This window comes from Bathycoccus prasinos (genome assembly GCF_002220235.1).
Source record: "Bathycoccus prasinos genomic : Chromosome_13".
In the NCBI taxonomy this organism is placed as follows: domain Eukaryota; kingdom Viridiplantae; phylum Chlorophyta; class Mamiellophyceae; order Mamiellales; family Bathycoccaceae; genus Bathycoccus; species Bathycoccus prasinos.
This window is the reverse complement of record NC_023996.1, coordinates 537,057-557,722: the sequence shown is the minus strand read 5'-3', so window position 1 is coordinate 557,722 and position 20,666 is coordinate 537,057. Positions and strand designations below refer to the sequence as shown.

General features: G+C 50.9%; 11 protein-coding genes across 11 annotated transcripts; 6 read left to right on the top strand and 5 right to left on the bottom strand.

Annotated features, from left to right (window-relative positions):
• Positions 1-366: 366 nt before the first annotated feature.
• Bathy13g02530 (Ion transport protein) lies at positions 367-3,180 on the top strand (the record flags this gene model as incomplete). Its single annotated transcript, XM_007509394.1, has 1 exon — positions 367-3,180. The coding sequence occupies one exon, from the start codon at positions 367-369 to the stop codon at positions 3,178-3,180; it is 2,814 nt and encodes a 937-aa protein (XP_007509456.1).
• A 223-nt stretch (positions 3,181-3,403) lies between these two features.
• On the top strand, positions 3,404-4,021 carry Bathy13g02520 (unknown protein; the record flags this gene model as incomplete). The annotated part of the gene is made up of 1 exon (XM_007509374.1): positions 3,404-4,021. One exon carries the CDS (start codon positions 3,404-3,406, stop codon positions 4,019-4,021), a length of 618 nt encoding a protein of 205 aa, XP_007509436.1.
• Positions 4,022-4,199: 178 nt separating this feature from the next.
• Positions 4,200-6,380, bottom strand: Bathy13g02510 (lysyl-tRNA synthetase; the record flags this gene model as incomplete). Its single annotated transcript, XM_007509431.1, has 1 exon — positions 4,200-6,380. One exon carries the CDS (start codon positions 6,378-6,380, stop codon positions 4,200-4,202), a length of 2,181 nt encoding a protein of 726 aa, XP_007509493.1.
• A 347-nt stretch (positions 6,381-6,727) lies between these two features.
• Positions 6,728-8,317, bottom strand: Bathy13g02500 (glycosyltransferase family 21 protein; the record flags this gene model as incomplete). Its single annotated transcript, XM_007509322.1, has 1 exon — positions 6,728-8,317. The coding sequence occupies one exon, from the start codon at positions 8,315-8,317 to the stop codon at positions 6,728-6,730; it is 1,590 nt and encodes a 529-aa protein (XP_007509384.1).
• A 627-nt stretch (positions 8,318-8,944) lies between these two features.
• On the top strand, positions 8,945-9,679 carry Bathy13g02490 (predicted protein; the record flags this gene model as incomplete). The annotated part of the gene is made up of 1 exon (XM_007509489.1): positions 8,945-9,679. One exon carries the CDS (start codon positions 8,945-8,947, stop codon positions 9,677-9,679), a length of 735 nt encoding a protein of 244 aa, XP_007509551.1.
• Positions 9,680-9,994: 315 nt separating this feature from the next.
• On the top strand, positions 9,995-10,414 carry Bathy13g02480 (unknown protein; the record flags this gene model as incomplete). The annotated part of the gene is made up of 1 exon (XM_007509539.1): positions 9,995-10,414. One exon carries the CDS (start codon positions 9,995-9,997, stop codon positions 10,412-10,414), a length of 420 nt encoding a protein of 139 aa, XP_007509601.1.
• Positions 10,415-10,547: 133 nt separating this feature from the next.
• Bathy13g02470 (exostosin-like glycosyltransferase) lies at positions 10,548-12,627 on the bottom strand (the record flags this gene model as incomplete). Its single annotated transcript, XM_007509580.1, has 2 exons — positions 10,548-11,988; positions 12,077-12,627. The coding sequence occupies 2 exons, from the start codon at positions 12,625-12,627 to the stop codon at positions 10,548-10,550; spliced, it is 1,992 nt and encodes a 663-aa protein (XP_007509642.1).
• A 67-nt stretch (positions 12,628-12,694) lies between these two features.
• Positions 12,695-13,942, top strand: Bathy13g02460 (predicted protein; the record flags this gene model as incomplete). Its single annotated transcript, XM_007509459.1, has 1 exon — positions 12,695-13,942. The coding sequence occupies one exon, from the start codon at positions 12,695-12,697 to the stop codon at positions 13,940-13,942; it is 1,248 nt and encodes a 415-aa protein (XP_007509521.1).
• An 82-nt stretch (positions 13,943-14,024) lies between these two features.
• Positions 14,025-16,318, bottom strand: Bathy13g02450 (predicted protein; the record flags this gene model as incomplete). The annotated part of the gene is made up of 2 exons (XM_007509478.1): positions 14,025-15,827; positions 15,977-16,318. The coding sequence occupies 2 exons, from the start codon at positions 16,316-16,318 to the stop codon at positions 14,025-14,027; spliced, it is 2,145 nt and encodes a 714-aa protein (XP_007509540.1).
• A 221-nt stretch (positions 16,319-16,539) lies between these two features.
• Bathy13g02440 (predicted protein) lies at positions 16,540-18,759 on the bottom strand (the record flags this gene model as incomplete). Its single annotated transcript, XM_007509386.1, has 1 exon — positions 16,540-18,759. The coding sequence occupies one exon, from the start codon at positions 18,757-18,759 to the stop codon at positions 16,540-16,542; it is 2,220 nt and encodes a 739-aa protein (XP_007509448.1).
• A 282-nt stretch (positions 18,760-19,041) lies between these two features.
• Positions 19,042-20,529, top strand: Bathy13g02430 (unnamed protein product; the record flags this gene model as incomplete). The annotated part of the gene is made up of 1 exon (XM_007509479.1): positions 19,042-20,529. One exon carries the CDS (start codon positions 19,042-19,044, stop codon positions 20,527-20,529), a length of 1,488 nt encoding a protein of 495 aa, XP_007509541.1.
• Positions 20,530-20,666: the final 137 nt, after the last annotated feature.

Below are 20,666 nucleotides of genomic sequence, written 5' to 3'. Positions count from 1 at the left end.
CTACGTTTTGGGTCGAGAACGCGAGTATAGGATCTGGCGTCGCTGCTCTCGCGTCGCGAACCGATTTTTATCCTTTGTTATCTTTATATGTATAAATACTATACGCGTACCGCGGAATTATAGAAAACACTCGTCCGCGCGCGCCGCCTCTCCGCTCAAAGCCTCGAGAGGGTCTTTTTTTTCGCCCCTAAATCGTGTTCGCCCGTCGTGCTTAAGGATTGGGACTCCTCCCGCTCCTACGTACAAAACAACAGTTTGCCCTCGGTTACATCTTATACGGCTTAGAATTTCAGAAAAACGCCACAGTCGCGTGGGAAAATTTTCGAAAAAAAAAAGTATTCGAAAGTTTCGCGCGTTGTTACAAATATGTCGAAGCTGACGAGAAAAGGCGCGGCGGCGGCGGCGGCGGCGACGACGACGACGACGATGGACGACGACGACGACGCAGAGGGGGAAAGAAATTCCAATTCCAAGGTTTACATAGGGAAGAGGAAAGGGAGCAAGAACAAGATGGACAAGCTGTACTCGTCGTTCAAATCGAACTTGACGAAGAAATCGACGCACTCGGGGGGAGGAGGAGGAGGAGGAGAAAACGGGACGGTCGAGAAGGAGGAGGAGAACGGGGAGGAAGACTCGGTCGATCCGAGGGACTTGGGAGACGGGTTGAGGAGAGTTGAATTTCCTTCCTCGGCGAAAGCTTCGTACCCGAAGTTTGAAAACGTGGAGAAAGAGTTTGAGGCCATGTATAAAGAGTTGGAGAAGTCTCGCGACGATAAGAGAAAGGAAACGGAGAAGATGGAGGAGAAGATGAGGAGAATGGTGAGCGCGGTGGAGAAGGAGGAGGAGGACGAGGAGGACGAGGAATCGGCGGGGAAGAGTTTGACGGATGAGGAGGCGTATTTACGAGCGAATTCTTCTTCGTTGCGTTTGCACAACAGGATGTTTCGGATCACGTTGTATTCGTCGTTTCAACAAATGGTGACGATAGCGGTCGTGTTGTACGCTTTGTTGGAAACAGCGGATAACTGGGAGGGGAATTCCTCGACCGAGAAGAAAGGCGGGACGAGCTGGGAAGTCATTCAAGCTTTGCACTACATCGTTTCCTTGATTTTCTTTTTTGAAGCCGGGGTGAAGATTATGGGTGCCGGGCCAACGGCGGTGAGCGAGAAAACTGGGAAGGAAACGCTCGTGAAGTGGAAACCTCTCGACTATTTCGTGAATTGGGAAAACGCCGTGGATTTCACGATTTTGTTCTTCATGTCGTTAAATTACATCTCGACGTGGGCGAATACTACCCTCGGGGATTTAACGTACGATCACATACGAGTCATACGTTTGTTTCGATTGAATCGATGCGTGAGATATTTTCGACGCAATCCTGAGTTTAAGATCATTTTGGACGGTATTGGCTCTGGTATCGCCTCCATGGGATGGGTTTTTGTGATGTTGATGATTGTCATGTACATCTACGCCGTGCTAGGGACGAGTTTGTTCTACGGCCTCGATCCGAAGAATTTTCGAAGCTTGCCGTACGCGCTGAATTCTGGGATGGGCATCGCCACCGGGTCTTCCTGGGATGAGTTTCTCTACGCCACGTGGTACGGCTGCGAGCACTACGGCTACCCCTCGCCGAACGACGTGGATTGTCCGTATCGATTAAACGCCGACGGTACGAAAACGTACGCCAAAGGTAACGGCGTTCTTTCGGCCATCTACGTTATTTCCATGGCGTTTCTCGTCGGTAACATCATGATGTCGCTCTTCATCGGTATCATCACCGAACGAATGGACCAAGCGTACGAGGCTAAGGAGACGTTGAAACGTAAGCGAATCGTAAACGCGTTGCGAAAAACCAAAGGCGCAATTTGGGAGTCTCGAGAGAAGATGAACGAAACGTTGCCGGAAGCTGCGTACACAGAAGTCATGGACATGATGAATTTGTTGAGTGGAAGTGCTCAGACTCAATCCATGCACGAGAGAGAAGCGGCGACTGAGAACACGTGGTTTCAGGATTTGCAGGTAAAACTTCAAAAGATTACCCAAAACGACTTTTTCGAGTACTTCGTCATGGGCGTGATTGTATTCTCGGCCATTTTATCGGGATATTCGACGCAGTTTTTGGATTATTCAAACCCAGATGCCTCGCCTCCGGAATGGACGGAAATCCTCGAACGTATTTTCATCTTCACCTTCATGATTGAATTTCTGATAAAAATTATCGGTTTATGGGACAAAGAGAGGACGTATTACACCGGCGAAGACGCAAAGTGGAATATGTTCGACGCCGCGACCACTTTAGTTGGATTTTTTGGCATGGTTTTTGAAGACTCTGGCCTCGGCGGTGGCAGTATAGCCGGATTTTCTCGAATCGTTCGTTTGCTTCGTTTGGCGAGACTGTTTCGATTCTTCAAAGTTATCCCGCAGTTGAACTTAATCGCCAAGTCATTAGTTCTCGGCGTGAAATCTTTGAAATACGTCGGTACCCTTATGTGCTTCATCTTCTACACGTGGGCTATTGCCGGGGTGATGCTTTTCTCGGACAACGATCCGTTCTTCATGCGAACGTTACCGGTTGCGTTTTACCACCTCTTTCGCGTGTCGCAACTCGAATCCTGGGCAAATATTGTTCAAATCAACCTAGAAGGTTGCGACAAGAACAGGTGGGGCGTAAACGACGGTGGCGCGGCGTACGTTGGTTTGCAATCCAATTCGGGCATTCACGCCGACCGCGTATACGAGTGTGATCGTCCAAAGGCGCAACCATTCGTTGGTTCACTCTATTTCTACTCCTTTGTGGTGATGTGCGGGATGGTAATTATTTCCGTCTTCATCGGGGTAATAGTCAACGGAATGCACGCGGCAACGGCGGAATCCAAAATCGAATTCGAACGAGAAAAGAGAAAGGAAATCATCTCAGAACACTACGAATTACCCGCGTCGAAACTCGAATCCATTCGCAGAGTCTGGAAGCGTATCAACTGGGCGAAAGCCAAGACGATCAAAATCCACCAAGTCGAAAAGTTGATGGAACAGCTCGGCGTCGGATACGTTCCGGGATACTTGCACAAAGTCGTGAGTTACTGGAAACCGCCTCCGGAAGGAAACCCGAGCGCTAAAGTCAACGAAATCGATTACCCGGATTTCATTTTGATCGTTTGCTTGCTCGAGAGAGCCGCGTAAAAGATGCGTTTTCGTCGTCGTCGTCGTCGTCGCGCAAATTCGTTGTTTTTAAATGAAACTACTACTACTATATTTATTTTTGTATTGAAGAACTGCATTGCACATTCGCGAGAACGCACGAAAACACCACCGCGAACGACAACCCGCCAAAACGCTCGAGCGCGGTTCCGAGCAGACGACGACGACGAGGAGGAGGAGGAGGAGGAGGAGAAGACGATCAAAGATGAAGAAGCTGCTCGGCGCCGCCGCGCTCGACCTCGAACTCGTTTCTCGAGACATTCTTCGTCTCGCACCACTCGTCGTCGTCGTCGTCGCGGATTTCAAAGTGGACGACGCCGCTTCTTCGAGCGACGACGGGAAAAGAACGACGACGACGACGACGACGACGACGACGACGGCGAACGCCTCCGCCTCCTCCAAATTGGAAAAGCTTTTCCTTCGCGCCGCGGATGGCGTCCAGTACGCTTTACTCGAGAGGAGCAAGACGACGCGTCAGCATCATCAGTCGATGACCACCACAGAAAACTACGTAGGCGTCGTCTGTTCCTCTTCCGATGGAGAAGTCGTTTACGCGTGGCTGACCGCCTCGAGGTTTGTTCTGATGCTCGCGATGACGAGAGAGACAGAGGAGGATGATGAGGAGGAAGAAGAGGAGGAGTTTGTGGTCAGGAAAAAGTTTCAAGCGATGGAGAGCGCGTTGACGAGAGCGAGGATGAATCCGTTCTTTGAGGAAGAGGAGGAGAAGGACGACGACGACGACGACGACGAGAGAGGGAAGGAGGCGGGCGGGAAGAAGTGGGAGTCGTTCAGGCAGGCGCTCGCAAACGCGGCGGAAGTTTGAATAATGTTTTCATCTTGTTTCGTCTCTCGGGTCGCGCGTTCGCGAGAGGGACGCTCGGCTAGCATCTGTATTTAAGTTTTTAGATCTGTATCATTATTTTTGTATCGTAACAACCCGCTCTCGTTTAAAGCGTCAAGTTCATCACTAATCTTACTCGTTTATAGCATTAAGTTCATCACTAATCTTCGTTTTTGAGCGTGGGAAACGCGATCACGTCTCGAATGCTCGGTGAATTCGTGAGTAACATCACCAATCTATCGACGCCTATGCCTAATCCCCCACACGGCGGCATTCCGTATTCCAAAGCGTTGATGAAATCTTCGTCAATCGGAAACTCGTAAATATCGTCCGTGGTTTCCTTCAACACGTCGCCGGCGTCTTTATCGCCGCGTTCGACTTTTTTCTCGGCGCGAACGAGCGCGGCGCGTTGAGTTTCTGCGTGCGCTCGCGACTGTTTTTCGAATCGTTCTCTTTGATCGATAGGGTCGGTGAGCTCCGAAAACGCGTTGGCCAACTCTCGACCGACGACGAAGAGTTCGAAACGTTCGGTGACGCCTTTTTTGTCTCGATGCGGTTTCGCAAGAGGAGAGATCTCGATCGGGTGATCGAGAACGAACGTTGGTTGGCGTAAAGTTCCCTCGACGGTCGCTTCAAACATTTCGTTCAACAAAGTTCCTAGGTTTGGCGAATCTCGAACGGCCGGGATGGAAGCGCCGGCTTGTTTCGAGTGCGCTTTTAAAGCCGGTTCGCACGCCGCTTTCGCTTTTTCTAAATCACCATCGAAGCCATTCAACACGTCCACATTGCACGCTTCGATGACTAAATCGTTCATGCTCGCACGTCTCCACGGTCTTTTCGTTAAATCGATCGTTTCGTCTCCGTATTGGATGGGTTCTAATTTTTTAGACGGGCTCACCGCCGCCGCGCATCTACAGATGACTTCCTCAGTCAACTCCAACATGTCGCTCACGTCACCGTACGCTTGGTACAACTCGATAGACGTAAATTCAGGGTTATGCCTGGTCGATAATCCTTCGTTTCGAAAAATGCGTCCAATTTCATACACTCTTTCAAATCCGCCGATGACTAAGCGCTTCAAGTGTAACTCGGTCGCGATTCGTAACGTTAAATCCATATTTAAAGCGTTGTGGTGCGTGTTGAATGGTTTAGCGTCCGCTCCGCCGGAAACCGTGTGCATTATCGGCGTCTCCATCTCCATAAACTCCAACTCGTCTTCCAAATACCTTCTCATCGTTTTGATAATCTTTGTTCTTTGATAAAAAGTATCTCTCGAATCCGACGACGCGATTAAATCCACGTATCTTTGTCGATATTTAATCTCAACATCTTGCAAACCGTGCCACTTATCCGGTAAATTTCTCAATGACTTTGTTAAAACCTTCACATCTTCCACGACAATCGACAATTCACCTTTATCCGTCCGTTTCAAAGGCCCTTCGCACCCGACGATATCGCCGACATCGATTAAGGTTTTGATCGTCTCAAACTGCTCCTGATCGATCCTCGACTCGTCGCAATACAACTGAATCGTCCCGCTCGCATCCGTCAAGGTCATAAACGCGAGTTTCCCAAAAACCCTTCTCGCCGTCACTCTGCCGCACACTTTCTCTCTCGTTCCGTTTTCCAACTCGCAGCCTTTCGCCAAAACCGAATCCGGATACGCGGCTTGCAATTTCGCCGCCGTGTTTGTTCGATCAAACCTATACGCGAACGGCTCTTGATTCGACGTTTTCAACTGCGCCATTTTCTCAATGCGCACTGCTCTAACTTCCTCCGGAGAAGAACCAGACGACTGCTCGCCGCCGCCGCCGCCTTTCTTTTTCCCTCCTCCTCCTCCTCCTTTCTTTTGCGTCTTCTTCTTCTTCTCTTCGCCGCCGCCGTCGCCCAAAATCGCTTCCCTCGTCGTTTCCGTCCTAATCTCGCCCTCCTCCAGCTCTGCTTTCAACGCCTTCAAAATCGTCACCGCTGCTTTCACCTCCTCGTCTTGGTTCGTCTTCCCGTCCGCTTTCAATCCTTTCACCAAAGCCGCTTGCGAGGCGATTTTGTCGTTTAAGGTCTCAACGCCATCCACCCCTCCTCCACCACCGGCTAGTGATTTTGCGCCCCGAGAAAGACGACGAAGAAGCCGTGGGAAAGCTCGTTCCGAAGACGAAGACGACAAAAAAGCGCCGAAGAAAGAGCCTCCTCGAAATCGAGCTGTTCTTCTCGTCGACGACGACGCTCGAACGGCGCCGACGACGCGGAACAACCCCGGGGTGGTGTTTCGACGAGAATTCGCCGACAAAAGAAGATTCGGCGAATGCAAACAAGAAGAGAAAGAGGAAGAAATCATCATCATCGTCGTATCCTTCGACAGTAAAAGCCTTCTCCTTCTCCTGAGTAGTAGTAGTGACGACGACGAGGAGGAGGATGAAAACGACGACGAGAACAACGCGGAAAACGACGCTTTCGTCCTCGCCGCGAGCATGTAAATATAAAGACTCGCTTCGTTGAATAAGTGAGAGATTTTGTGGAGGGAAATGTGGCTCTTTTTATGTTTAGGGTTTTCTAAATGTCTAACTTCTACTCGAGTCTAAAGCGTTTACGCTCTCTCTTCTTCTTTCTGTCTCTCTGTCTCTCTCTTTCTCTCGCTCTCTCTCGGACGCGCACCCATTTGATCGTGGTCGTCATTTTTGTCACGCATCGTCACCGCGTCGACGATGCAGAGAAAACTTTTGAAACTTTACCGCGAGATTTTTTATACCGAATACCGCTCCAAGCGACTTCGTCCGAGACGAAGTAGACGTACGCGCATACGAAAGGCGCGACGGCGTACACGAGGCACAGGGCGAGCCAGACTTTGAACCAGTTGGTGCGGTTGAATCCGGAACGGGCGACGCGGCCGGCGTTTGGTTTTTTCGATGTTTGAGAAGCGCTACGTGTGGTTGGTGAGGTGGTGTTCTTTCTGTCGCGCGGACTCGTTTTGGCGGTTCTTTCGCAGAGAGAGACGCAGGACGCGTACATTTTCTTCGCGCGCGTTACGGCGAGGAAGTGCGCGAAGAACACCGCGAAAGCGAGCGAAGGGACGACGTTTGTCTTCTCCGTCGCCGCAATCGAGAGGGATGATGTTTTGGAACACGCTGCTAAAGTCCATAACCAGAGCGCAATATCTATCGCGCTCGCGACTGTTCCAACCGTTAAACATAAACTGGAGAGAAACATCGCCAGAAGCATACCGTGGTTGATAAATTTCATGTGTCCGTCGGAATACGTGTCGTTGACGAAAATTTGTCGATGAAAATAGTTCAGGAAATTTCCTACGGTTTGTTTCGGATCGAGCGGCATTGGGAACAACGCGTCGCCGGGACATAGTATCGTTCTCTTTTCCCGATCGGCAGCGGCGGCGACGATGAGATCGTCCGAGTATCCGCCGGTCTCGTACGCTTCTTTCACTTTACACGCGTTGGCGAGGAAATCCTCCAACCGAAAAAGCATGCACCCTCCCCAAACGTTTTTGGCGTACTTACCGTGCGAGAAAGGTATCAACAACACGAGGTGATACACCATGGTCATGTAATTCGCAAAGCACGAGGACGACGACGACGTGCCGTCGCCCGCGCCGCCAACTAAATCCAACGGGTACCCAGTCGCCAACAACGCGTTCCCGCCCGTCTCCTTCTCGTCCTTTTCCATCGCGCTCACTAAACTCCCAATCGTGCTCGGATACAGCATCACGTCGTCGTCTAAGAACAAAACGTACTTAATTCTGTTTTTGCTCCTCTTTTCATCTCGAAAAAAGCGACGATGAAAACCACGACGACTTCTACCGTCGTCTTCGTCCTCGTCGCCCATCATCGCCCCGAGCTCTTCCGCCCCTCGCAACTGCTGCCGAATCTTCTGCGAACAGTTCTCCGCGCTCCCGGAAACGACCACTCGCGCGCTTCTTCTTCCTCCTCGTCCCTCGGCGGACGCCGCCGCCGCTCCTCCTACGAACCGTTCCGCCGCTTCCTTCGCATCGTCCGTCTCTTTTTCCACCACGAACACGAACGCGACTTCCCCTCTATGTTTCGTCTCCACTTGCGTGTGCCAGTTATCTCTCGTCCTGTTTGAAACGACGCCTCTCACCGGGAGGACGACGCCGACGCCTTCGCCTCCTCCCGCCAAAGTCTCGGCAGTCACAAAATCACTCGTTTTAATTGAACGATTTTGATGGAATCGCTCGCGCCGGCGACTCGCCCACGTCCATCCGACCGTAACCACGGATAAGACGAACGCGCACGCCAGTTTGAAAAACATCAAGAACACACCTTCCGTCTCATCGTTTCATATCGGTCGTATTTGTCGTTTGTTTTCCGCTCTAAGTGGTAAAAGTGTCCGCCCTTTTCGTTGACATTGTGTGGAATACCTCTCGAGGTCTTTCGTTTCGCGTCTCGCATCGTTTCAAACGCGTATCGAGAGGTATTATTCGAGCGCGTCTGATGAGAATTTCTCACGCATTTTTCCCCGCATAATCGCATCCGCACAAACGTTTACACAGAGAGACAGACAGAGAGAGAAAGAGAGAGAACGAGAGTAAAAGAGAAACGAGCGCTGTTTTGCCATCATCATCATAATAATAATTTCTCTCTCTTGAACTCGAAAACGAACGCGTGCTCGATCGAAACAGAGTTGCAAGTTTATTTGTTCGCATTTTGAGAGACTTTGAGAGCGGGGAAACGAGAGAGAGATTTCTCTTCTCAAAACGTACACATCGTCGTCGTTTTCGTGAGGCGAAGGAGGAGAAGAGCGCGAAAGAGAGATTGTTTTCGAGAGTCCAGAGTCGGCGTTTCGACACTGATACTGTATCGTTAAACCATTAAAGAGAGATTAGAGAGAGAGAGTTAGAGTAGTAAACACCACTAGGAAGGAGGCAAAGAGTATAATATGGCGCTGGTAACCCTGAACGTCTACGACATCACGAACACGAAGTCTGACTTAACCAACGCGACGATTCAACACCTGAACACGTTAACGAAGGACACGTTCAACGCGGGCGGGATATTTCACGGCGGGATTGAAGTGCACGGGTACGAATATTCCTACGGCTATTGCGAAGAAGGGACCGGCGTGTACCCGTGTCAACCAAAAATGAACAGCGCGTACGTTTTTCGGGAGTCTATTCCGCTAGGGGTGACGAGCGCAGACGCGACGAAAGTGAGAGCGATAGTGGCGGTGATGAAAGCCAGCTGGCCAGGGAACGAGTACGAGTTATTTTCGAAGAATTGTAACACGTTTTGCGAGGCGTTTACGAAGGCGTTGGGCGTTCCTCCGCCGCCGGATTGGTTAAATAGATTTGCAACGAACGCGAACGGCGCGGTGAATGCGCTTTCAAACGCGAAAGAGGCGATGCGAGAGGGTATCGAGAGCGTCGGGCAGAGCGTACATAACGGGTTGATGTGGATGGCGAGCGGTTTTACGTTGACTCAAATCGACGCGAATAGCGACGCGAACGTAAAGACGAACACAAAAACAACAGACCCAAAAAAGGGAGGCGCGAACGCGGACGATCAAACGACCACAACCACCACCCCAGGTGGCACGCCTCGAACGATTCGCTTATCGAATCAACCGCCGCCAAACGGAGAAATTCCGCGCGATATCGTTCGAGACTTGGAGTAAGACGAAAGCGCGTACCCGCGAGAAGAGCGGCGGTAATAGTCAATTGGAGCAGAGAGCGAGAGAGCGAGAGAGTTGTTTTGTATTTGTATTTTCTATTAGAAGAAGAAAGATCAACACTACTAATAAAAGTTGTTGTTTCACAAAAGAACGCAACGTTTAGATGACGACGCGCATTTAACGCCGAATGATTATTCCGATACTTTTGATCGATCTTTAATCGTCCTCTTCTCGTTCGCTCGTCCACCAAATCCTTCATTTTTGACATCACATCGTCACGGTAAAGTAATCCTCCAGTTTGCAAAACCACGCTCGCGCATGCATCCCGTCGTCGCAAACCCTTCTGCGCAGGGAGTGTTCATCGGGGCACGCCGTCGCTCGTCGAACAACGGCTGCTGCTCTTCGTCCTCCTCCTCCTCCTTTTCCTCCTCGTTCTCTTTCCAACAAAGTCGTTCTATTTCCTTTTCCCCGCGAGAGAAAAAGAAGCGAAACGTCACCCAAAACGCCACCGCGGGGAACGACAACAAAAGCGACGATTCAGACGTAAACGACAAACCGTTAGACGCGTTCCTCCTTGGCAAAGCACTCGCGGAAACCGTTTTAGAGAGAACGGCGACGGAAGTGGTCAATTTTATCTCCGACGCGACAAATTTACCGACGAAAATAGAAGACGAGATGGAACAACTCAAACGAGAGGTGGAGAAGAGAGCGAAAGAGGACGCCGGACGCGGCGTTTGAATGAGTAAAGAATAGTTTGTTATTAGGAGCGTGTGATGATGTAATCGTTGTCAAATTTTGTACATTTTTCTGTATCTCTCTCTCTCTCTCTTTCTCTTTCTCTCTCTCCAATCTTCTCGGCGCTCAACAAAAGTCAACCGTTTCGATCGGCTTCGGCGTAAAATCGAAACGGCGAGTTTCGATGATACCGAACCCGTCGGCGTAAACTTTCGAATAAGGCATCCAAAGCGTCGCCGCTTTGCCACTTGTCGTTCCAAACGGAAGCCCGCGCGGCGATTTTTAAATCGTTTTCTCGTTTCGAGCGCGTGATGGAGGAAGCTTTGCTTTTTTCGTGGAGTAAAGCGTCTTTGGCGTTTCGGAGAGCTTCGCGGGTCGGGATTTTGTAGGAGAAATTTTCCCAATCGAGGACGTCGGAGAAGTACGGTTCGAAGTCGTCGTGGACGATGAGTGGAACGCATCCAGAAAGAATAGCGTCGGAGAGAGCGGTGGACCATCCTTCGAGGCCGCCGTGAGGAGTGATTAAGCACGTTTCCGAGTTGCGCATTTCGCGGAGGACGCACTTGCGATCGCACGAGGAGGAGGAAGAGAACGTCGCGTTCTTCCTTCCTTTGTCGGTTTCTATGCCGCCGGTAACTTCGAAAGAACCGGCAGTATTGCTCTCGTCGATGACGACGTTGACGCCTTTTAAACCTTTGAGTTGTTCGTACGCGCGTCTTCTCACGTTGAAGGAGGAGGAAGATGAACTTTTCCTTCTACCATCGGTCGAAGAGTCAGTTTTGGTGTCGCTTCCGCCGCTCTCGCTACTACTACCGCTACCACCCGCGCCGAAGAACTCGTCATCTTCGCTGACAACTTTCCCTCGAAAATGCATTCGTATTTTTCTCCTCGCGCTAAAGACGTTCTCCATTTCCGCTTTCACCAGAGCGTAGGCTTCGTCTCTGGAATCTCGAACGGGAGGTACGATAATATCCCTAAACGGCGAGAACGCGTAGCGAGCGCGACGCGTCGCCATAGCTTTAGCGCTGTTGTTCTCCTCTTCTTCTTTCTCTTCCTCCTCTAGGCTTTCGCTATTACTATCAACTCTATTGCTACCATCACCATCGCTATCCTCGCCGCCACTCGATGACAGCGACGATTTAAAAGTCGGCACGCCGACAATCTTTATCGCCTTCCCGATCCTCTCCAAAGTTTTCTCGTTCAACACGTTTTCCGCGCCTTTCTCCGCGGGAAAAATAAACACGTGATCCCTCCCTTCGCTCCTCCTCCAATACGGATAATTCCCCGCGATCCTATCGATCGCCGCCTGGTACATCTTATTCACCTTCCTCACCGCGGTGACGTAATCCGCCCCTCCTTTTTCCAACTTATCTCTCACGTAACACTCGGGAAACAAAGGCACGACGTAAAAATCCGCCAATTCCGGGTCTGGCGTGTACACCTCGCTCTTCGCAATCAGCTCCGGTATCTTCCACTCCGCGTTCGCGTACCCGTTATCTTTACACTTATCGCTTCGTTTCGTTCGTAAATCCGCGTTGAGCGCTTCCGGAACGTCTTCGTACACGAACACTTTGAACCTGTTTTGTAAGAAGAGAACAGAACGACGACATCAGTCATTGAAAAACACGACGAAGACGAGCGAATAGCAAAAGATCGAAAACGTACCGGTACGGAAACGATCCTCCGTTTCCTCCTTTCGAGAGCGCGGCGAAAGACTGCGCGAAACTCGAACGCACATCATCGAATCGCGCATTTGGTGTTACAGCGCTCCCTAATTGACTCCCACGACGCCTCGTCGAATGCGCCTCCTCTGTTTCCTTTTCCTTTTCCTCGTGGTTTCTCCTTCTCTTCTTCTTCTTCCTCTCGTCGTTCAACGTCCCTTTTCCGTCGTCTCGAAACGAAACGGCCGACGCTTCCTCCAAATCCTCGATGTCGTACACGAACAGAGAGAAGAACGCGCCGAGGATGAATACGATCGCGAATCCGATGCAAAGGTTCAGGATGTGTTTCTTCTTCCGTTGCGAGTGGTGTTTGCCTTTACTTCCTCTGAGTGCTGATCCTGATTCTCCTCCTCTGATGGTGTCGTCGTTGGTGTTGCTCTTCGTTCGCGTTCGCAACATATCTTTGGGGAAAAGTCCGTCCTCTTCTCTCCGCACTTGAATTGAATCTCGAAACGCGCGCGCTTTGAGAGAAGACAGCGCGAGAGACCTCTGCATCGATCGTCGGAAAAACTTTGACGATACACAGAGACGACAAAGAGTAGTGTAGTGTTCTCGAGGGAACATGACGTCTTCTTTTACTGTTCTCGTCGGTGGTGGTGCTGTTCTTTCTGCCCCGTTTTCTTCGTCGTCGTCGTCCTCCTCCTCGAAGAGCGTTCGTCTCTCGACGCGTGCAACAACGCGCGAACGAGGACGCACACGACGACGTCTGAACAAAATTCGTCTCGTCGCCGATTCGAAGAAGAACGACGGCGAAGAGGAGGAAACGGATTTTGAGAGTAAGAAAGATGCATGGTCGTCGTCATCATCGTCGTCATCGAAAGCCAAAGACGACGACGACACCATCGGACAACAACAACAACAATTCATAATCGAAAACGTCGTCTCGTCGCCTCTCTTCTACGTCACCTTTGGCGTCGCGTTGGGCGTGGTCTTGGTCCAAAAGTTCGGCTCGAACGCGTCTTTACTCTTCTCCGCGTTACCGGTTGTTCTGTTGACGTGCGTATCAAAATCGGATCTCGGCGACGGATTGAGAGAGCAAGCGAGGAAAGCGAAAGAGGCAGACGAAGGAGGCACGGAAGGCGGGAGAGAAGGGAGGGAGAGGATGCGAGCGTTGGCGAAAGCAAAGTTTCCAATGTATTTTGGAAAGGAAAGAGGACGGTGGATGCCGCGAAAGTCTGTTTCTTTCTTCTCGGGAGGAGACTCTGATGACGATGCGTCGTCGTCGTTTATGTTCCCTTCGTATTTAGACGGGACGTTAGCGGGAGACGCGCAGTTCGATCCTTTGCGCTTGAGCGATACGGAGGAGAAGAGACGCAGAAACGTAGAGTTGGAGTTGTTGCACGGACGATGGGCGATGTTGGCGGTTGTAGGAGTGTGCGTTCCGGAGATCTTATCGAGAAGCGGCGCGTTAGAGCTGAGCGAACCGATTTGGTGGAAGATTGGAGAGAAGGTTTTGGAAGGCATAGACGTGAATTATCTCGGGATTGAGGGGTTTCACATAGCAGGCGCGAGCGGCATAATTGGAATCGCGTTTTGTCAAGCGGTTCTGATGGGAGGTCCGGAGTACGCGAGATACGTAGGGATCGAGAGTCTAGAACCAGTTGGCGTATATTTACCGGGAGATACGAATTACCCGGGCGGAGGGCCGTTCGATCCGTTTAATTTGAGCGCGGACGCGGAGAGAGACGTGGAATTGAGAGTATCCGAGGTGAAACACGGACGATTAGCGATGATTGCGATGCTCGGTGTTTTCGCGCAAGCGTTCGTAACGAGAGAAGGACCGGTTGCGAACGTTTTGGAGTTTTTTTAGGAAGAAGAAAATACGCGCGCGAGAGTAGGAATGTAGAGGTAGCTAAATAGCATCTTGAAACGTCAAGCTAATAATGTTTACGTTAAGCCGTTTCCAAGCTCATTTGTTCGCCTTCTTCCAACTTTTTCTTCTCCTCTTCAAAAGGGAACGTGTCGGTTGCCATCGCCTCTTTCGCGCCGTAATCTTGAAAGTCGTCCGGTAAATCCTCCAAAGGCAGTGGCGGCGGTGCGTTTGCATCTATTTCTCCTCCTCCTCCTATTCCGCCGCTGCCTTTCATCATCTCGCCCAAACCGGTCAAGGCCGTTTCGGCGTCGTCGAATTTCTCCTCGTCCGATTTCGGTTTCTTGTTTCTCTCGTCTTCGGTGAATAAATCGAGCTTTGAAAACATGCCGCCGAATACTTTTGAGTCTTTCTTTCTCTGGGTCGCTTCTTTTTGCTTCAAACGTTGCTTCAATCTGAGCGTCTCCGACGCAGACGTCGGTGACGGCGAGGTAACATCTTCGACGAGCGTCTTAATCGTTCTTCTCGCCTCGTCGTACAACTCGAATTCAATCTCCGCAGTCGCTTTGCGATACAAAGCCTTCTCGTTCAAGCTCTCAATTTTCAAAACTTCGTCGCAGTTTACGACAACTTCTTTCCACGCGAATCGTTTCAACGCGCACGCCGCGTAGTTCAAATGCAAGGACACTTTCAAAGCTTTGATTTTGTTTGCAGTTTCCTCTTTTTGTTGGCCGTCGGGTTCGACGTATCGAAGTCCTTGGGAATACTTCGCTTCGGCTCGAGCGTACTCTTTCTTTTTGAAGAAAGCGTTCCCGGAAGACTTTAATTTCTCCGCGCGTTCAACCTTCTCTTCGCCGGTGAGCGCCCACGGATCTTTCGCGCGTTCCATCGACTTCATCTCGAAAACGTACGTCACGAAGGGTGTGTCAGAGCTGGAAATTTCTTTGCCGTTGCTAAACGTTTTCTTGATTTCTTTTCCTTTGTCCGAGGACGAAGTTCCAAACGCAAAGTCTGTGGGAAGAACGATTTGCGCGGTTTCCTCCGCTCTCATGCGTTGGATGCCTTCTTCGCACGCGGAAACAATGATCGATGCGTTGCTCTCGTCGTCATCGTCGCCACCAATTTCGTAGATGAATTCTTCGCCTTCTTTCGATGCAAATACCAAATCTTTCGCTTCTTCTTCTTCTTCTTTCCGTTGGTCTCCTACCCGTCCTCGTCGCGCAAAATCGCGCTTTCCTCGGTACACCTTCACGGACGAGAAGACGACTTTTGCACCTTCGTTTGGCGTATCGTAGTTCGATTCAGGAGCCTCTTTGATGGTTGTCTTCTCGCCCAATCCATTACAAATCTTTTCCACGTGAACCCAACGTTTCAAAGTCACCGTAAAGTACAACTCGTCGTCCTCGTCGTATGGTGCATTTTTTTCCAACAAGTACTCGTTTCGAACCAAAAGTCGCTGGGTCTCACCTTTTTTGAAAAACTGCAGCGCCAAATGCACGCCAAAGGGCACTTTACTCGCGTCGTCGTTGTCCGCATCTTCTTTCCCATTCCTCTTCTTCAAATTGAGCTGAAAGAAAAGCCCTTCCTTTTCTTCCTCTCCTTCATCCGCGAGACCCTTCTCCCACACCGTCGACATCTTCCCCGTCTCTCTCTCCTTCCGACTCGCTCGCACGCCAATCTCCAACCAATCCCCATCCTTCGGCGTCTTCCAACCTTCCCCGTCTTCAATCTTCGCCACTCTGATGACTCCACCGTCCCCGAACAAATCGTTCTCGGACTTCCACGAGATCAACTCGACTTCAAATTCCAACGTCGCGTTGGGCGGAATCGAAGGCGGCGCGCCCGCCGCCCCGTACGCGTACTCTGGTTTACACGTTAACAAACACTGTTTTTTTAAAAAAGATCATCCCGAGAGAGAGAGAGAGAAAACGAGAATACGATGTGAGCAGTGGTGGTGGTAATTGTACTCGTCGCGGTAAAACCAAAAGAGCGTCGTCAACGAGAGAACAAACAAACAAATCAGAAGGTGCCCACCTTTTCCCCTCTTTCCATGGTCATCACCCCTAAATCCCATCCTTTAATAACCTGCCCAACCCCGACGGTAAACTCGAACGGTTCCCCGCGATCGACCGAGGAATCGAACTTGGTTTTCGCTTCGTCCAGTAACCGTCCGGTGTAGTGGACGAGGACTTTATCCCCGGCTTCTGGGTGCGTGCGATGATGCGAAGGCGTGGATGAAGGTTGGAGAAGCTTCTTCGTCACGCCTTTGTCTTTGAGCGAAGACACGTCTCTGGTTTCACCGACAGACATCCGCGGGAACGAATTCAACTCTTCCTCCTCGTTTTCGTGCTCTAATTCTCGAGATGCGGGAGTCATGATGCTCTTTTATGTATTTTGGAAGTCGCAAACGCGTCGTGCTTTGCCGCTTCAAAAGGGATGCGTTTGTTGGGAAGTTTGAGGAATTTTCAGCAAAATCGAGAGAATTTATGCTTTTACGACAAGAGCTCGCGCGCGGTTGTTAGTAGTAGTAGTAGTAGTAGTAGTAGTACTGTGCTGCGAGAGAAAGAAAGTGGTTTTGAAGAAGGTGGCGTCTTTCATCAAAAGAAATTGGCAAACTTTTCCGCGAAGGACGCCCCGTCGTCTTCTTCTTTCGCCTCAACGGCAGTGCCGCCGCCCTCGTCTTTCGTTTTCTTTCCTACTTCTAAATTTGTTTCTCGTCTAACTTCGTTTTCTTTTTCTCGGACGTCGTCCTCGTCCTCGTCGTTTACGTCGTCGTTCGAAAATATGAAAGCAAACATCGCTCGGTATTTCTCGATGCTTTCGTCGAAGGATTGAATCTTGGATTCGAGCGAAGCTTTCTCCGTTCGCAAAAAGTTCGAAGCTTCTTTGAACGCGACTTCGTATTCGGAAAGTTCGGGCGTTTCTCCGTCGAAAAGACCCGTCATGAGCTTTGGCAGTTTGTTCTCGAGAGTTTTGAAGGCTTTGCGTTCGGCGTTGAGTCTGGTGGCGCGAGCCGGTGTTGACGACGAGGAGAGAAGAGATTCTTTCTCGTCGGCTTCGACTACGAGACGAGCGACGAGCGACGCTTCTTTTTGTACCGCTTGTATCATGTCGTTGATTTTCTGACTGCTGGTACTGTTGGTACTGCTACTCGTACCGACGCTTTCACTCGCCGTTGTATTATTCGTTTCTCCTTCCTTCTCTTTCATCTTCTTCACCAAAACGGATTGCATCTCGCGCTGTCGCGCTTTGGCCACAGCAATAGATGTTCTCATTTTGTTCCCGCTACTGCTACTGCTGCTGCTGCTACTCCTACTCCTACTGCTGCTGCTGCTATTGCTGCTATTACTTTCATCATCCACACCGTACTTCTCGAGATATTTTTTCACGTTGTTTCTTTGATACACGCAAAAGAGTAAATCGCCGAGTAAACCTCCAACCAAAGGAGCCGCTCCGTTCCCGCCGGAAACGACAAACGAGAAACCAAGCAAACCATTTGAAATTCTTTCGCGCCAATTGTCGATAGTCGAACGAACGTTCATGTTGTACATCGCGGATTCAATCGCCAACTCTTGCGGCTCCAATTTTTCGCCTCTCTTCTTCTTCGCCTCGATGTTCTCCGTGGTGATCTCTTCCATTTTTTCCTTCCCGGTGATTTTATCTCGCGTCACCACGTACGCTCTCATCCCGGGCGCTCTCTTCTCTTTTTTACCTCCTGCTTTTTCACCGTCGGCACCGCCACCGGCGCCAAAACCCTTTCTTCGATAACTTTCATAAAAAATCATCGCCTCCTTACCCAACACCGTCGCCGCGAGCGCGAGCCATTTAGTTGTATTTTCAATCTCGTACACCTCAAAACCGTACTCAACGCCTCTTTCCGTTATCCACGTGAATAAAAATCCAAGCGTGAAAACGCACGCGAACGAGTCCGCGACGCGTGCAACAGAGGCGACGATGGCGTCTTTATAAAAAGGCATGTTCAAGCACGGGTTGTTCAACGACGCTTCTTTCGCGTAATTGGACACCGCGGTCCTCAGCGAAGGCGCATCGGACGCATCGGAAGAAGAAGAAGAAGTGCTTGTTTCGCTGGGAAAAAACAGATTCATAATCGCAAAGTCGATCAAAACCAACGGCATCGCGCACGCGATCCCGACGCCAACCGCCGACGAAACGCCGGTCCCGAGAAGCACGACATCCCCGTCGCCTCCGCTCGCGCTCTCGCTCAAAAAACGAAACGAATCAATCACTTTCACGTTCAATAATAACCCCAACGCCGTCATCGCCGACCCTTTTATCGCGCCTTCCGTCACTAACAAGGATAAAAACAAGCTGTTCTGAAGCTTTTCAAACTTCTTGTTCTCCTCTTCCTCTTCTTCTTTCGTTTTCAGCCTTTCATCGGGACGACGACGACGACGGGGTCCTCCCGGCAGTATCGGCGCTCGACGCGAAGCGGCGGCGGCTCCGCGAGAAAGAGATTCCGGCAGAGGAGGAGGAGTCTCCGCCTCATTTCGCGCTTCTTTCTCCTCCTTCTCGGTTGAATCATCGTCCTTCTCTTCTTCCTCCTCTTCGTCTCCGCTTCCTCCTTCTGTTCCTCCTCCTCCTCTTCCGGACGACGACGACGACGACGAAGAAACCACGCGGACGCCGCCGCAAAACCCTCGCCGGGGAAACTTTCCAGCAGCACGAGGCTTGCTCGAAACAGTCGTTTTCGTTCGTAAACGCGTCGTCGTCTTCAAAACCGTCGTCCTCTTCGAAATCATCCCCGGGAGGAACGACGACGCGACCGACCCGGTCGCGGGGACCGAGCGCGAATGCATTCGTATCCGCACTCTCTCACGTTTCGAGCGTCGATTGCGTCGCACGAATAGCGCGCGCTAAAACGCGGCGAAGGAAAGAAGGGAACGCAGAGACTCTTCCGCGACGAGGGATGCTTTCACCGAGGCTCTCGTAACGATGAGTGCGCGCGTGAGAAAGAGTGCGGTTTGAAATGCATTTTCCCTCACAAAAATGGATTTCCCTGAACGACTCGCGCGCGCATAAAAGTGGCTTTTGCGATCGTCTGAACCAAAACGCGCGAAAGAGTCGTCGTCTGTATCGTCATGCCACCGAAAGCCTCTTTTAAGGAAGGTGTCTTTTCATCCGCGGTGGTTCGAGCGCGTCTGGAGGCGTTGGTGCCTTCTTTGGACGATGATGTCTCCGGGGGGGTCGTTGTTTCTCTCGCGCTCGAAGTGGTGGTCGAGGAGGAGGAGGACACAAAAAGCGAGCGGGAAAGTCAATCGCGCGGGGTTTCCAACCGCTCTTTCGAGGAGAGAGAAGAACCGAACGAGGAAAAGAGGAAGATGTTTCTGTCCGCGCAGGATGAGAAAATTGGGCACTTGGAGGATCCGATTGCGTTCACGGAGGAGGATTTTTTACGACCAAAATTCGCGCATCGTCGTAGCCATCATCATCGCGACCACGGTGGTGGTGGGCAAACGCACCACGAAAGGACGCAGTCGTCCTTGAATAACGCGACGACGTGTTCGATTTTGTCTTTGGAAGATTCCGCGTTGGATGCGACTCTTGGAGCGGAGGAAGCGGAGGCGCTCGCCGCGCGGGGGAGGATGTACGAGCGAAACACGGATTTGATGGGGGAGGAGGAAGAGGTGGATCCGAGGGTGGAAACCGCTTTGGAAGATTTGAACGATGCCGCGGAGGAAGTGAATAAAGCGGAGCAAGAGTACGATCGAGGGAAGCGGACGTTGAGAGAGGAGAAGGAGCGCGCGAGGGAAGCCGTGGACGGGATGTATAAACAGCTCGGCGGGGCGGTGAAGAAGGCGGTGCCGGCGTTGCACAAGAGGGCGGTGGCGAGTTTGTATCAGAATAGAAGTCAAGAGGCGATGATTGCGCACGCGGAGTGTTTCGATCACCACGAGAAGTGTAAGAAGACGGTATCAAAGTTGGAGAGGATGTTGGCAAAGACGCGCGAAGAGACGAGGGAAGAGGACGACGACGCGTCTCCTTCTTCTTCTCTTTCTTCTTCTTCTTCTTTTAGCAAAGATGAAGACGAGGAGGAGGATAATGAAGAAGAAACAGAAGAACGGGTAGACGAAGACCACGGCGACGATAACCACAACCCGGAACTCGCAACAACCTCACCTTCCGCCTCTCCGAAAAAGAAGAAGAAACGGAAGAAGAAAAAACGGATGGACAAATCGAACCTCCGCCTGCTGGAAAAACTCTCCGAAGCCGTCGCCAACGTCACCGAAGCCGAACGCGTCATGCGCCGCGCCTTGCTCGCGCACGAAACCAACGCCAAACTCGCCATGGAAGCCGTCGACGAGTGCGCGCGCCTCTCCTCCAACACCAAAAACATCCGCGCGATCAAAAAAGCTCAGCGCTACTTTGCGATAAAAAAAGAAGGCGAAGACGCGATCGAAAAACTCGAATCCTCGGTGAAAGAGATGCGCGCGAAACTAAAAACGTGCAAAAGCAGGTACGGCGAATGTTTAGAACAATTAAACGCCATCAGCAAAGAAATACACGAAAGAAGGGAGCTGGAGAAGAAAACAAAGGCTTTGAAATTGATGAAGAGTAGTGCTAAATAGAGAAAAAATCGACGGAGAGCGCCTAATATGCGCGCGACATAGGACGAAGAAGGCGAAGAAGCGAGAGAGAAAGAGAAAAAGAATGTACAAGAAGAGGAACGTAAAATGGGCGTAAACGTATCCGCAGTCGATCATCA